The sequence below is a fragment of the Macrosteles quadrilineatus genome, unplaced genomic scaffold (genome assembly GCF_028750875.1).
Source record: "Macrosteles quadrilineatus isolate MER2022 unplaced genomic scaffold, UCM_ALF_1.0 Scaffold_9__3_contigs__length_116548681, whole genome shotgun sequence".
NCBI classification, from domain to species: Eukaryota; Metazoa; Arthropoda; class Insecta; order Hemiptera; family Cicadellidae; genus Macrosteles; species Macrosteles quadrilineatus.
In genome coordinates, this window is record NW_026542602.1 from 40,904,532 (window position 1) to 40,919,214 (window position 14,683).

Here is a 14,683-nt window from a genome sequence, read left to right on the forward strand (position 1 = left end):
CTGTAGGCCTATAATTTAAACAAAAACTTTCCCCAAGAAACGGATGCAATATTTAAATAATAAAAGAAAGCCAAAACCAAACAAAAAACATACATCAACTTACCAAAATACAACAAAAGTCGACGAAATAAACAACAGCAGACGCACAATTTGTATACACGAAACTGACTGACCGCGGCCACTAGGATAACTGGACAACTGAACTAGTCACCTGTGTGACCAACAATGCAGCCGCCATGTTGATGACGTCATTGACGCAGTGGTGCCACCTGTCGAGAACAATGCTCACTGCTGACCAAGGCGCTCTTTTGAACCACTTTTAAACGCTGCCATGCCGGTGACGCCAGTGATTAAGAGTAAATTATTTAATAAAAGACATTTTATTACATAATTCACTCTTAATTTTCTTTTTCTCAATGTTAGTCTATGATTCTACATAGCAAAAGGGGGGGCACGCTTTTGCTTTGCAGCCATTAGTCTAAATCACGGTATATTAGCAGTTACTGCCAGCAGAACTGCCAATTGCAGAAAATAAATAGCCGTCAACTCAAAAGAATTAAGTTAAAAACATTCTATTGCAATAATTACATTTTGTCCTTGAATAGAGGGATGAAAGTTAGCTAATCTTCCCCTCTTAGTCCCGTAGATTATCTGAATAATTTTAATCGAATTTAAGTTTAAGAAGCATTTAGTCAAAGGCTATAGAAACGCATTGAGCAACAGAATAAGACTGTTATCAACTTATCATCTGACTGTTATCAACTTGACATTCCAATCTGTTTGCAAACTAATAACATTGACTTAGGATAAACCTCTCATCATATCTGGAATTCCAAAGCTTGATCTGGAATGTTCATTAATGTAAACTAATATTGTTTCTATCTCTTTTTAGGTTAAATTTTACAATACTCTCGGATTAAGCAGCAGTAGAATGAAAATGTATCGTTGTTTTAGAATATAATAATTTTAAGTTAGCATTATTACCTGTAAATAAATATAATACACATAGGCGTGCTTTGTTTCAGGACCTAAGTATACATGGAATATAACTTAAAATTCCAGCTAATTCATAAAATTGATAAATCCATTGCGTTTTTGTAAAGGCCAAGCATTTGTTGATATAATATTGCTATGTATTATAAATAGTTCAATAAATGTAGTTTTGTATTACTAGCTCCGATAAGATTGATGCTGAAGCGATTCCTTCTTATCATTATTTTTTTATATAGGGATGATTTCAAAAGATGTATTACTGTTTAAATTCGTTTTGTTTAAATTGTTTTAAAAGTTGTCCGTCTACAGACCATAATAATCCCTATATTTAACAATAAACTAATAAATGCTAATTTTTAAAACTCATCTCAACATAATCTTAAATCGCCAACGTTTTAAGCAAAATATAACTACGTCAGCCTATGCAATTTTAAAGAAATCAATGAACATTTTAAAAATCAACCCAATTTTGAACCTTTTTAGGAGTCCCTCTAAATATATACTATCTTCCACTCATTTTAAATTATAAAAATGATTATACATTACACAATCTGTTTTTTTACGTGTACAATCAGACATATGCCTAACTCAAAGTTTCCTAAGTAATTGGTTGGTCGAGGTCGGGTATATACTTTTTAGATTAATTTAATTAACTTAGTGTACCGTGTCTTCAAGCCCAAGGTATACAACAAATGTATACCTTGTTGACTAATTGAGTTAGTGGATATATCCGTTTTGGGCACCCCTGAACCCAAAAAAGGGTTTTTGTTGAAGTGAAAGTCTGCATGTGTGGATGTGTACAGAGATACAGACCACACCTGTAGTTCGATTTCGATGAAATTTAGTATGTAGGCAAATCCATGGTAGGCTATCTCCAGGATTTTTTTTATTTAAATTTTTTATGGTATGATTTCCCATAAAACTCATAAAATAACGGAAAAATTGAATTTTCTCGAAAATGGCCCAAACTATTTTGATAGAAATTTAGTATGTTTGCTCTTTGAACTCTCAACGAAAAGGTACCCATCCCATTTCCGTAAAAATTACCGTTCAAAAGTTAATGTAATTTAAATGTTATTTTCCCATTAAACCCCCCCTTTAAAAAACAAAAAATCAGATCTTCGAAAAACCCCGGTTTTGATAAAACTAGTATCTTATGGTCCTTATAATTCTAAAAAAATTGTGTAGCCCCCATTGCTGTAAAAATTACGGCTAAAAATTTGTTGCCACTTTTGTGATTTTCCCTATAAAATATCCAAGCTACGCCCACCGCTTACCCATGAAGGTTGTTGAAAATCTAATGGAAGAAAGCATGTGTCAGATTGCTGATATAGTTTTTTCTTCTCGTGTATAACTGTGTAGATTGAAGCCCTGAAGATTTGCTCAACGCTCATAAAAAAATTGGGAATTTTTTTACCCATTGTCTTATTAAATAGATGAATTTGGAAATATGACGATTTACAACGATCCCCAATTTTCCTATTAATAACCGAATAACTCACCAAATGGTAAAGTATTGATTAAATTACACTATAGTTCAATGATTAGTCTATTCGTATAAGATTCGACATATTTAAATCTATTATTATAACCTCAGCGTTATAAAGTATTTACTCTGTGGTTTAGCAAAAGTAATTTGCATATTTTGCTGACTATTGCCTCTGAATAACTTAACGCCACGTAACCAATTAAGAATAGAAAATCAGGAAACAGACAGTTTAGTCAGGGAAAGTGCAAGTACCAAAGTCAATGGTGCATTTAATACCAGAACTGGTCTTCGTTTATCTTGACAGTGATTTCAGGGAATTCCATTATAAATACCTAAATAATTTAAAAACTCGTGCTTAAGGCTAAATACAAATTAAATCATTGATGAACATGTTTGTTGTTACTATATTGTATCAGCAATATACTTACTACCGGGTTTCTTATTATATTAGCGGTTACTTTATAAAAACTAAACCGTTATTTATGCCACAAGAGGGGTTTATTACTTTTTATTACATCTTCTAACTGATTTACTTAGTAAAATATCCATGCCACATTGCTACACTTGTACCAAAAAGTCATTATAGGGAAATTGTACAAAAAATATGTTGTTCAAAACATCTGTAAAAAGTGATGTTTTGCTAAGTTCTCTAACCATCAAAAAGTAGACTTCTTATCCTATTGTAAGTTCTGAAGCTCGTTTTCTTGTCTAGTTCATGTTGGTGACACTGATCGCTATAGTGTCGACGAAATTTCGTTTCTATTAGTTTAGGCGGGTTAATTTCATTATTTGTAATTTACTATATGGTTATATAACTAGGGGATGAGTTATTGTTTATGATTCGATCATCTTATCTGGCAAGGTTTGACTGAAATACAACAAATTGTAAAAAAAAAAAACACACAACCTCCCTCTTCAGTACCGGACGGAACTACTGTAAAAGTAAAGTTGTCTTCAGGTGATCCAGGATGACTAATCTACTATAAGGGAGTATATGTTTTAGTTTGGTTCTATCATTGGTTCACGAATGTGATTTAGTATTTGTGTCATTGACTATTGTATAATAGTCAAAGGTTCTGTTAGGGTAAGCAATACCTTTAGCTGCCTACAAACAAAACAGCTGTTACAACCATGATGGAAGGGGGATGTGGAATAATACCCCCCCCCCCCCCCGAAAAACCACCCCCTGGTGAAAATTACGTCATGAAATCTGCCAACTAACCAATATGGTAGCCGTGTCCCATGGCTGTGTCCACGACTGGAATACTACCCCACTAGCAAAATGTTATGCTACGTAATTGTAATTTTAATTCAAGTAATTCCGTTTGAAAACAGAAAAGGCATGTGGGGAATATTATACAGAATTTTGAAATGTTACACCAAGTTTGGTTGGTTAGGTTAGGTTAGTTTAGAACAGTATGACAACGAAACTTGAGTATCGGTGACGGGAAAACTGCCACCCTTGATCTCTGACGTCAACATGACGTAGGGACATGCTTGGGGGGGTAGTTGTCCGGGGGACAGTCTTGCGGCGACCCAATGGAAGGACAACCCTACTTACGACCATAGATAAAACATACTCCTCAAGAGGAGTATGTTTTGTTACGACGTTGCCATTTTGAAGGCCACGGTCTGGAGTTAAAGGGGGCCATGCCCAGGCCCATAGAAAAACATCATAGATTATTTATTTGGTCGATAGTACCATGAAAATACACACCCATTCTTCTTGCCGTAAATATATGTTTATAGTAGTAATTGTGAGTATTATTTTCCACATAATTAGGAACAGGTCAAATTAAAACACAAACTAACTTTAATAATCCTTGGAACCCAAGTAACTATTCAAAACCAACAAACCAGTCACATAATTATTTCATTAAAGATTAATAAGCCTAATAGAAAACTATAAACAAAAGCAATGGGCAGCCACGATGGAATTTACCTTGAGGCTGCATGGCTTACAAATTTCAGCCAGCCTGAAACTGACTATGAAACACGCAACACGCAACCCTTTGGCAAATTATTACAAAAAAAGAAAACAAATCATAAATGTCATAAAAAATCATCAACACAACACAACCACAACAGGAACAGAGTGAGAGTGAGAGTTGGTTTTTAGGTTATAAACTAATAAACTTAACTTATTTAATACACCCACACAATACCTTTATACAAACGATAAAGAAAGATAACTTTAGATTAATATTTACTGTGTAAGATGGCATTTACATTATGGAATCTGTTTGAAGCAACGCTTTTATGTTTAAATGCAGTCTGTATTTTGCATGAAGAGAGGTTTCTAGCCAAAAGTAAGTTTTTTTTATTAGGTTAAGTTTTTAACTCTGAGGGCTAGGATTGTTAACTTATCAGTTATTATTCTGTGTAGTGTTTGTACTAGAGTCACAAACAAAAATTACTCCCTTGAACGTTAAAAACAAATCACTTTACACGTTACACCTTACTAGGCCTAGGCCTAAGTTAATTATTGAAAATAACTAAAAAGTGTTAACTTGTAACGTAGCCTAACATGATGTGTTAGCAACAGGATTTCAAAACCATTTACAGGCTGCACTTTAGTTTAGGTCCTACACTCATTCGAATGAAAATATCGATCGATTGTTTCATTTGATATATCGTTTTGTTAGTTAGGTAAGGTTAACCTAACCTAACTAACAAAACGATATATCGAATGAAACAATTGAACAAACGATATTTTCATTCGAATGAGTGTAGGACCTAAAGTAAAGTGCAGCACATTTACACTAACGAGCATTGTTATCATGCCTAGCCTAGGCTATGTAATATTTTATTCCCAATAGTGTGTGGCCTATTAGTTGGGTAGCTGTGCAGTTATATTTTAGTGCTTGCCTAACAAGCAAAAGGTTGCCAGATCGATCCTGAGAAAAGGCAGTATCTTTTCGTAGGGTTAGTTTGAAACTGAGCCCATCTGTTCCTGATCATTAGGCTAGTAGGAAGGCAGCCAAAAGGTCCAATTTCCATCCTGCGACTGTTATGACTCTACTCGCGTGGCTCTAGCCGCACGGCTGAAAAAATTGACTGCTTCAATGCAAAGTAAATGCAACCCATTCCTATCGAGTGCCTACAGCCGTGCTACTGGAGCCGCGCGTCTGGAATGAATCTATCTAACTTAAAGCCAAAAGTACCCATGAACTTTTGAGAAAACTACAAGTCACACCCCATAAACCATATACTTAAAATGTTCGTCATGACGAGAAACCTTGCAAAATTATCCATTATTTCATAAATTGCCCTATAAGGTCGTAATTGCTTTCCAAAGGGAACTTTCCATGTACCTAATGTTAAAGATACCTCAGCTGTTATTATTTGTTTGTATTATCATTACTGTTCTGTTTTGTTTATTTCAGCTTAACTTAACCAATCAATAGTTTTATTAATACTTATGTAGTAAACGGGGTGGAGCCCGTGGGTAACAGCTAGTTTATAGTTTATATATATACGGAGTTTAAGGTGTGTACCTTCATAGATGATTCAAAGTTGATGGAACTGGTTCGTCACCACCCATACGTTTTCAACCCCAAGCACCCCCAATACTTTAAGAAGATGTTTCTGAATAAGAATACCCTGAAACCCCTCTTTTCGCTGTACCATGAACAATGGATTAGGTTGTTCATTGTTTTTTACCATAAGTTACACATTAATATTTCCTTTTCCTCATCTTCTCCAAGTAATATATTCGCTGCAAACTGTGCTTATTCCATGACGGTCAAGAGTGCAATTGCAGTAGTCACTAGTCGTGAGAGTCGCAGGAGTCGCGGCATAGGAATTAAGACAAGCGTTTCGAGCCGTATGGCTCTAGGCGTGCGTCTACAGCCGCGCGATAAGAGTCGTATCAGTTGCTGCATAGGAATTGGACCTTTAGTCATTAACAGAGCTATACAGATCAACTAGGCTACTCCATTTTACTCTCATCTAGGTTATTATTCATATTTGAGTTCAAATACCCACCTAGGTGGCGTCTCATTTGATAATTATCTGACATTCATTTGATATTGGTTTACACTTCTCTCAAACAAATGTTATTGGTATGATGTCTTGAAAATTCTGTAAGTTTGTTTAAACATCACCTGGTTATGGTAAAACTAACTTTGATTAGATGTGATTTTTTGACGTTGAGTCTTGTTATCGCTAACTTAAAAACTTCACTAGCCTACCGGTAGGCCTATAAATATAGGTATTTTAGCTCACAGTCTAACTTAAAGACTGTGATTCTGCTTGTAGGATAATTTAGGCTTGATGTGCTATAACTAGCAGTTCTTTCGTTGTATAAATTGTATGTCCTCTCAGCCATTTTACAACAGGTGCAAAAAAACCAGTAGGCCCACTGAAATCATCATATCTTAGTCAGGAAATAATGCATAACTTAATAAGGTGACCATGGGAATCTGTAAATTATAAATCACCGGAAACAAGATTTTTATCTGAAAACAATGGTGTACAAATTTTCCCGCGGAGACAAAAACTTAATAAACCTCGTTCGCTTTTATTAATTTTGTTACTGTAATTCTCGTCTGCTTGTCTCTGTCGTCATTAAAAGATACAAGATACAAGATACTTTATTTGGTCAATTGAAAAATAATACATACAGTTAAATAGACCACGACAGATTGTTAAGTAAGGCTACCGTACATGAAATATTGCTTTCAGTATCAGGTACATAGTGAGACATTTTTGGTTGACTAGATTTAAGTAGAAACATTTAAGCTGCTAATATACTATATACAAAGGAATGAAACATGAAGATTACTAGACACGAACATTAACTTAACATGTGAAAAACTACCTAAAAACTTAAAAAACCTACAGTACCTATTTGAACAGAAAACTGATTTTAGTTCGGATGAAGGTACCTCGTAAAACTCTTTGATTTTATAAAATTGCCTGGATACTAAAAACCTGTAGGCTAAAGAGTGCTTTTATATCTGCTAAAACACATGTCGAGCATTTTCTGGTAGCCTATTAAACATGTTTACACTTATTTCGTCAAACCAACATTGGGTCAAGCTTCAAAGCCTATTAAAGGATTCATCTAATATCTGCCACTTGTTTTGTGTAGGGCAACAGTGGTGTTGGATTAGAACAGTTTTGATTTGTAATGCATTTATTTGATTAAAGAAGTCTCATTGCGGTTAGTGGTAGTGGTAATTACTTTTTCACTACCTATTACTCTACTAATTACTATTTCAGATAATTATGCAACTAAGACATATTTCAACCTTATAAATACAGTTACAGTAGACTCCCTCTTATCCGGACACCTTTTAACCGGACATCGGTTTAACCGGACTACACTCGGCGGAAATTACATCTCTTTAACTGGACAATATTTATCAGCACATTGGTTTAACCGGACTAGATCGGCAGGAAGTGAGCAGTAGGCCTACTGAAACGACTGTTCTCGTGGGAAAGATTTGAGACCAGTGATCACGTTTCTAAATACAATGCTCTCCTAAATTTCAGTCGAATATCACAGTAAACGGTCCGTTTTAACAAGTTTTTGGGGACGTCAGTTTAACCGGAAAAACTGTTATCCGGACTGGCATTGGTTCCGAGGAGTACGTATAAGAGGGAGTCTACTGTATGAGTGTGGCATCGGTAGCTTTTTCACTGACCAGCAGTTTCTATAGCCAATAATACGAATGATCATTACTGGTCCAACTTAATAACATCAAACAGCTACTGCCTTTTATCAATATAAACCAGCAACATTTTGAGTCTTTATTGAGTCCTATGACTTGGCTACGTAACTCTTTGTGCTTGAAATTGTGTACGTTTACAACTGCACAGTTTTTACAGTCAAAAACTTCTCATGGCACCTTTTACTGTTTAAATATGAACAAGCGCTGACTAGAAATACTGGTGTAGGTAAATGAAAACATCTTAGGTGTAATTATAACCATATTTTGTTTGTTTTCCAGTGGGATGGGGAGTGAATGCCAATGTTCAAGGGTTTGGTGAACAACCGACTGTTAAATCACAGATATTAAATCTGATACGTTCCATTAGGACAGTGATGAGAAGTAAGTAACGTAATTTTGATTTTAAAACCTCTCTCTTTCTTAATGTTTCATGGTGAAATATGACAAGCGTAGACTATGGTCAGCTATTTTTATTTGTTTTTATCCATACTCAATGTTACTTACCTACTACCAATACTGCCATGGCCACTTGTACCCAAGCTGGTACTTGGCCTCGCCTACACTTCGTTACCAGTTCTCTCGCTCCTCTGAATCTGGTCTTCCTACTGGTCTCCTTCCCCTCGGATATCCCCTCGGTACCTTCTTCAACAAGCTCTCCTCAAGATATGGCCAACCAATGTTATTATCAACAATTTATGTATTGCAATTTACTTAAACATTTCACTTCATGAGACATATTTTGTGACAAAAGACTTCTACAACCTTTTTGAATACGGTATGTAAATATTTTTGTATGTATATTTCTACGCTAAACTGTTAATGAGTAAGAAGTTCCAATTTTTGTTACAAACACTCTTTAATGCATTATTTCAAGTAACAAGTTCATTCAATTGGTTTCATTTAATTATTTTTGAGTTAAGAGATTTGTTAAGTTAGTATTGTTAATAAAATAGAGGTAACTTTCTTTCTTCCATTGTATTACATAGTTATCCATTAATTTTTGTTTTTTGCATTTTTTGTTTCAGTACCACTAATATTTCTGAATATTGTTACGATAGCAGTGAAATTGGTGTTGGGGTAGCCGAGAACCAAAGAAGGAACACCCTCAAGCAAAGACATGGTTTGATGTACATTTTAAAACTTTATACCTGCCAACTGATAAGTGTAAATAATAAGCTATTTAAATATATATTTTTAAAATCAACATTGGATTTTGTTCCTGTTCCTTTAGTGGGCTCTAGATAGTTTTAGTAAGTTATATGTTTTGAGTCTATCTTTTGAAAACTTTCACTCACAGTACACTATTTACAAGCATAACCTAACAAATAATAAGTAATAGTCAAGCTTACAACATTGTAGGTTTACTATACGAGTAGGTACACTGTAAGATGTTGGGTTGACCAGCTTTGTCATTGTCACCAGCTTGTGACCAGCTTTGTCACCCTAGACTAAGGTGTAATGCGATCCGTGCCAAGAGTCTTGTGGCACTGGGGGCCTAATATTCAGTGTCTTAACGGAGCCTTCTGGGAACCAGGGGTAACCCAGTCGTACACACCCCTTCGAAACGACCTCTCTAATCGGGTCACTGGGGAGGTGGACTTAAATACCCGGTATTCGTGAGAACAATGTAGACAGTCTGACCCAAATGGAGGAGGAAGGTCTACTGAAATCTGACGATGACGACAAGCTCGCAGAAACCGGAAAGGAACGAAAAACGACTTTCCAGGGGCGATTTGCAAAGATGGAGGATAGCGGATGCTTTAGCCAAAGGCGAAAAGATGCTATCCAGAAGTGAGAGGAGGCTGGTGTGGGCTGCCAAGCACCCTAACTCTGCTGCCTGCAAAGCCAGTTCCTCCGGGAACTAGGATGCTGGGAAAAAGCAGAGCAAGGGTGGTACCCCCAAAGCTGACTCTAATGAAGCCTCCAGGAAGAAAGGTGGAGGCTGTGCTGACGCAGCCACAAAGGATTGGCTGGTCAAGCAAGTTCAGGAGCTGAGACCTTTCAGGGAAATCTCGCTACGGCTTGCCCCAGCCAGAGACCTTGTGAAAGCTGTGAAGGTATATCTATGTGCCCAGCCCTACAAGGTCTGCGTATGAGATCCCTTGTACGAAAAACGACTTTCCAGGGGTGAGTTGCAAAGACGGAGGATAGCGGATGCTTTAGCCAAAGGCGAAAAGGTGCTTTCCAGAAGTGAGAGGAGGCTGGTGTGGGCTGCCAAGCACCCTAACTCTGCTGCCTGCAAAGCCAGTTCCTCCGGGAACTAGGATGCTGGGAAAAAGCAGGGCAAGGGTGGTACCCCCAAAGCTGACTCTAATGAAGCCCCCAGGAAGAAAGGTGGAGGCTGTGCTGACGCAGCCACAAAGGATTGGCTGGTCAAGCAAGTTCAGGAGCTGAGTCCTTTCAGGGAAATCTCGCTACGGCTTGCCCCAGCCAGAGACCTTGTGAAAGCTGTGAAGGTATATTTAGGTGCCCAGCCCTACAAGGTCTGTGTATGAGATCCCTTGGCCTATTGATGGGAGATCAAAGGGAAGAACAGGTCACCATAGTCAAGAGGCTCTCATGGTTCACCAAGGACCTGGGATTTGACGGAGAATGAGGACCTGTGAACGAGGGTGCACAATAAGCTGTTCTAGCTGCGATGCAATCCCATGGTAACTTGTAAGCCTGGCCCTCTGTTAAAAAAAAAAAAAAAAAAAAAAAAAAAAAAGCTTTGTCATTGAATACAGTCATTAACTTTTGGATACTGTAGGCTAGTTGGATACCCATCTATAAGGGCCAGCAGCTGCTGTCACCAATTTTTTTATTTCAAAATGGTCATACAGTCGACTCCCTCTTATAACGGGTTTTTTCGGTTAAACCAACGTCCCCAAAATTTTGTTATGTAACCCAAATATTTTACTTAAATTTAGGAGAGCATTGTATTTAGACACGTGATCACTGGTCTCAGATCTTTCCCACAAGAACAGTTGTTTCAGTACAGTCCACTTCCTGCCGATCTAGTCCAGTTAAACCAATGTGCAGATAAGAATTGTCCGGGTAAAGAGATGTCATTTTCGCCGTGTGTAGTCCGGTTTAACCGATGTCCGGATAAGAGGGAGTCTACTGTAGTTGAATATGCCAGTCATAGACTGGGCTACCAACTAAGACTCTATTTTCTCCTCATTTTGAGATAGTTGATGTGATATAAAAGTTGCATATCGTACAATGTAGTCTTGTCAGTTTGACTTAAATTCAAAAAGTTGGTGAATTTGACAGGAATCAACAATTACACCAGCGCAACCTGTCAGTGGCTCTATTGAACTATCTCCATTTTTATTTTAAAACGGCCATAACTTTAGTGTGGGGATGGATTGTCTAATTCTATCTTAGTCAAAGGTACAGTACATCACCATAGCAAGGTGAATGTTTTCTCGATCCAATCTAGTGTGCGACTCAAGAGAAACTAGCCCTATGGTGGCGAGATTGTTGGCCTAGGATCCGAGGAACACATAACATAAGGTGGATGTCTTGGATGAAGTTGATGGGATGAATGTATTCTTTGTGAGAAACAGCTCATATCAGGCAATTTTACAACTTGTTATTTATCAATACTGAATACGTGTTGGTATCCACCAAAAATTGGTTAAGTATGGATTTTCATTTTTGTTCAAATTGATTGCTGTCCTTTTCATTGACATAAAAATGCCTATGGTTAAAATTAACTTAATTATTTACACAAAACCGATAAATCTATATCTATATCTATACTTATTTAATACGCAAGCAGGTTTTTTGTGACAATTACTCCTCCGAAACTACTGAACCGATTTACATGTTCTTAATGTCATTAGAAAGAGCGTAACGTGAAGTTGTGCAGGAAACTTTCTTTTTAGGGAAATAATTAGAGGGTGAGGCCCTGGGGCCCTTTAAAGTTTCGTATTTCTCCATAAGACTAACATGGGAAACAAATATTGTTATGAAACTCCAGCTGTTGTCAGAAATTAAAAGTGAGAAGAAGAACATATGTTAATTGTAAACAGTCAATAAGTTTGCTAATTTAACAGTTAGTTTGCCACAAACATTTACTTACTCGGTTGAAAATGAAATAGTTACTATTTGGGTTGGCGTAATTATTACAATGGGAAAAAACGAGAGAGGCTGGATAAATTGATATAGGTACTAAAAAGAAAACTGAATTAACACTGTGCTGCATTTCTTAGTAATCATTGAAAGAGACGATTTCCAAACTATGGAAACATAGGAAAGTCATAGAACACCACCAAGGGGAAGAAATAGAAATAATGTGTGTTATAAAGACTAAAAAACAAAATCAGCTTTTGAAAAATGATAAGATATTTACAAGAAATGTTGATTATATCGATCTGTTATGTACATCTTGAGTATTCCATAATCTTTGAGTCGAATCTTTTATAGTCATAAAAAATATGACTGTTATTCGTTTTAAAATAACGCCTGTAATACTTAGCAATTGCTCGATTTCGAGCAACAGGGACACTAGTACTTATTTAATACGCAAGCACGATTTTTGTGACAATTACTCCTCCGAAACTACTGAACCGATTGACATGTTTTTGGTGTCATTGGAAAGAGCGTAACGTGAAGTTGTGCAGGAAACCTTCTTTTTAAGGAAATAATTAGAGAGTGAGGCCCTGGGGCTCTTTAAAGTTTTGTATTTCTCCATAAGGATAACAAGGGAGATAATTTTTATTTACAGAAACATATGTTTGTTACCGGTACTTGAAAATAGTCAAAGTCTACTACATAATAATTGCTGTGTATTATGACTGTTAATGTATACTACATTTCAATCAAGGATTGTGTGCCTTAAACTTTACTCATAATGGATCTCACTACTTTATGTTCATGCTGGGAATAGTAAAATTTAGTTGAGAATAAGTTACCATATTTAGAAAATTTTACTATAATAATTGATGTATTTAATCTATATATACTTATTTAATACGCAAGCACGATTTTTGTGACAATTACTCCTCCGAAACTACTGAACCGATTGACATGTTTTTGGTGTCATTGGAAAGAGCGTAACGTGAAGTTGTGCAGGAAACCTTCTTTTTAAGGAAATAATTAGAGAGTGAGGCCCTGGGGCCCTTTAAAGTTTTGTATTTCTCCATAAGGATAACAAGGAAGATAATTTTTATTTACAGAAACATATGTTTGTTACTTGAAAATAGTCAAAGTCTACTACATAATATTTGCTGTGTATTATGACTGTTAATGTATACTACATTTCAATCAAGGATTGTGTGCCTTAAACTTTACTCATAATGGATCTCACTACTTTATTTTCATGCTGGGAATAGTAAAATTTAGTTGAGAATAAGTTACCATATTTAGAAAATTTTACTATAATAATTAATTGATGTATTTAAAATCACAAATCTTTGACATTATTAATTCATTAGAAACGAAACAGCTGATCGAGAAATCAAACAAATCATCTAGCCAACCTCATGTGAATAATGTTTTTACACAAACATAGTTTTTTTAACCAATAACATGATTATCTTTTACTTGTGGGTGTATTTTGAGTTTGCAGTTATGAAAGCACCAAGCCAAGTACCTTTTATCTGATTTTCTTTATAAACTAACAGTATTAATGAATTACTACATGAACTTTACAAGTTAGGTAATTAATTGTCAGTATGCCAAGGGGAAGAGTGGGTCCTCGAAAACAGTCAAAGGCAGAGGCACCCATCTAGAAAATCCAACTGAGTTTTTAAATATAGAGGTCAGTGGATTGCCAAGACACAGAAAAGCACCAAGCCAAGTACCTTTTATCTAATTTTCTTTATAAACTAACAGTATTAATGAATTACTACATGAACTTTACAAGTTAGGTAATTAATTGTCAGTATGCCAAGGGGAAGAGTGGGTCCTCGAAAACAGTCGAAGGCAGAGGCACCCATCTAGAAAATCCAACTGAGTTTTTAAATATAGAGGTCAGTGGATTGCCAAGACAAAGATTATACAAATAAAATGAGGCAGTGGTTTTATTGATATTAAGTTAATACTTCAAAAAGGGTCTCATTAATGGCACAAGGCTTCATGTGATCAGAACGGTTAACAAAATGTAAAGTAGAATCTAAAGTCCTAACATGGAACAAGTGAGTAAGGACATATTTTGATTTCGAGGATAACAAATTTGCCCGTCTGAAACAAAGTTACCTTTTAAAATGGAAAGATGCTAATTTCTGTTATCTTTGGCATTTGCAGCACAAGCACTTTAATGAAAGAGCAGCACTGTTCTTAGTCAGACCAATTTCAGTCATGAGCAACTATAGGCTATACTGTATATGTAGGCCTATATGTTGTTTTAATAGTAGGATAAGCATATTCATTACGGAAAATTCTGACCAGGGTAATATTCTTGAAGGTAATTTTAAGACTAAAATCGTAGTATTTATGGAAGTGCTTTTGAGAAAAAAATATTGTTTTTTAGTGTTTATTTTTAAAAGTGTTTTCTTCAAGCAGCATTTTATGACCCTCAAAATATGCTACATTC

General features: G+C 36.0%; 2 protein-coding genes across 3 annotated transcripts in view; one reads left to right on the forward strand and one right to left on the reverse strand.

Moving 5' to 3' along the window:
- Positions 1-211, reverse strand: part of LOC129002460 (proteoglycan 4) — a 42,204-nt gene extending 41,993 nt beyond the window's left edge. For both annotated transcript variants that reach the window (XM_054430287.1, XM_054430282.1), the window contains exon 1: positions 104-211. The gene's annotated coding sequence lies outside the window, so the exon portion shown is untranslated. The remainder of the gene's footprint in view (positions 1-103) is intronic.
- Positions 212-4,559: 4,348 nt separating this feature from the next.
- On the forward strand, positions 4,560-9,364 carry LOC129004141 (immediate early response 3-interacting protein 1). The gene is made up of 3 exons (XM_054432578.1): positions 4,560-4,791; positions 8,440-8,541; positions 9,186-9,364. Exons 1-3 carry the CDS (start codon positions 4,701-4,703, stop codon positions 9,239-9,241), a joined length of 249 nt encoding a protein of 82 aa, XP_054288553.1. The 5' UTR covers positions 4,560-4,700; the 3' UTR covers positions 9,242-9,364.
- Positions 9,365-14,683: the final 5,319 nt, after the last annotated feature.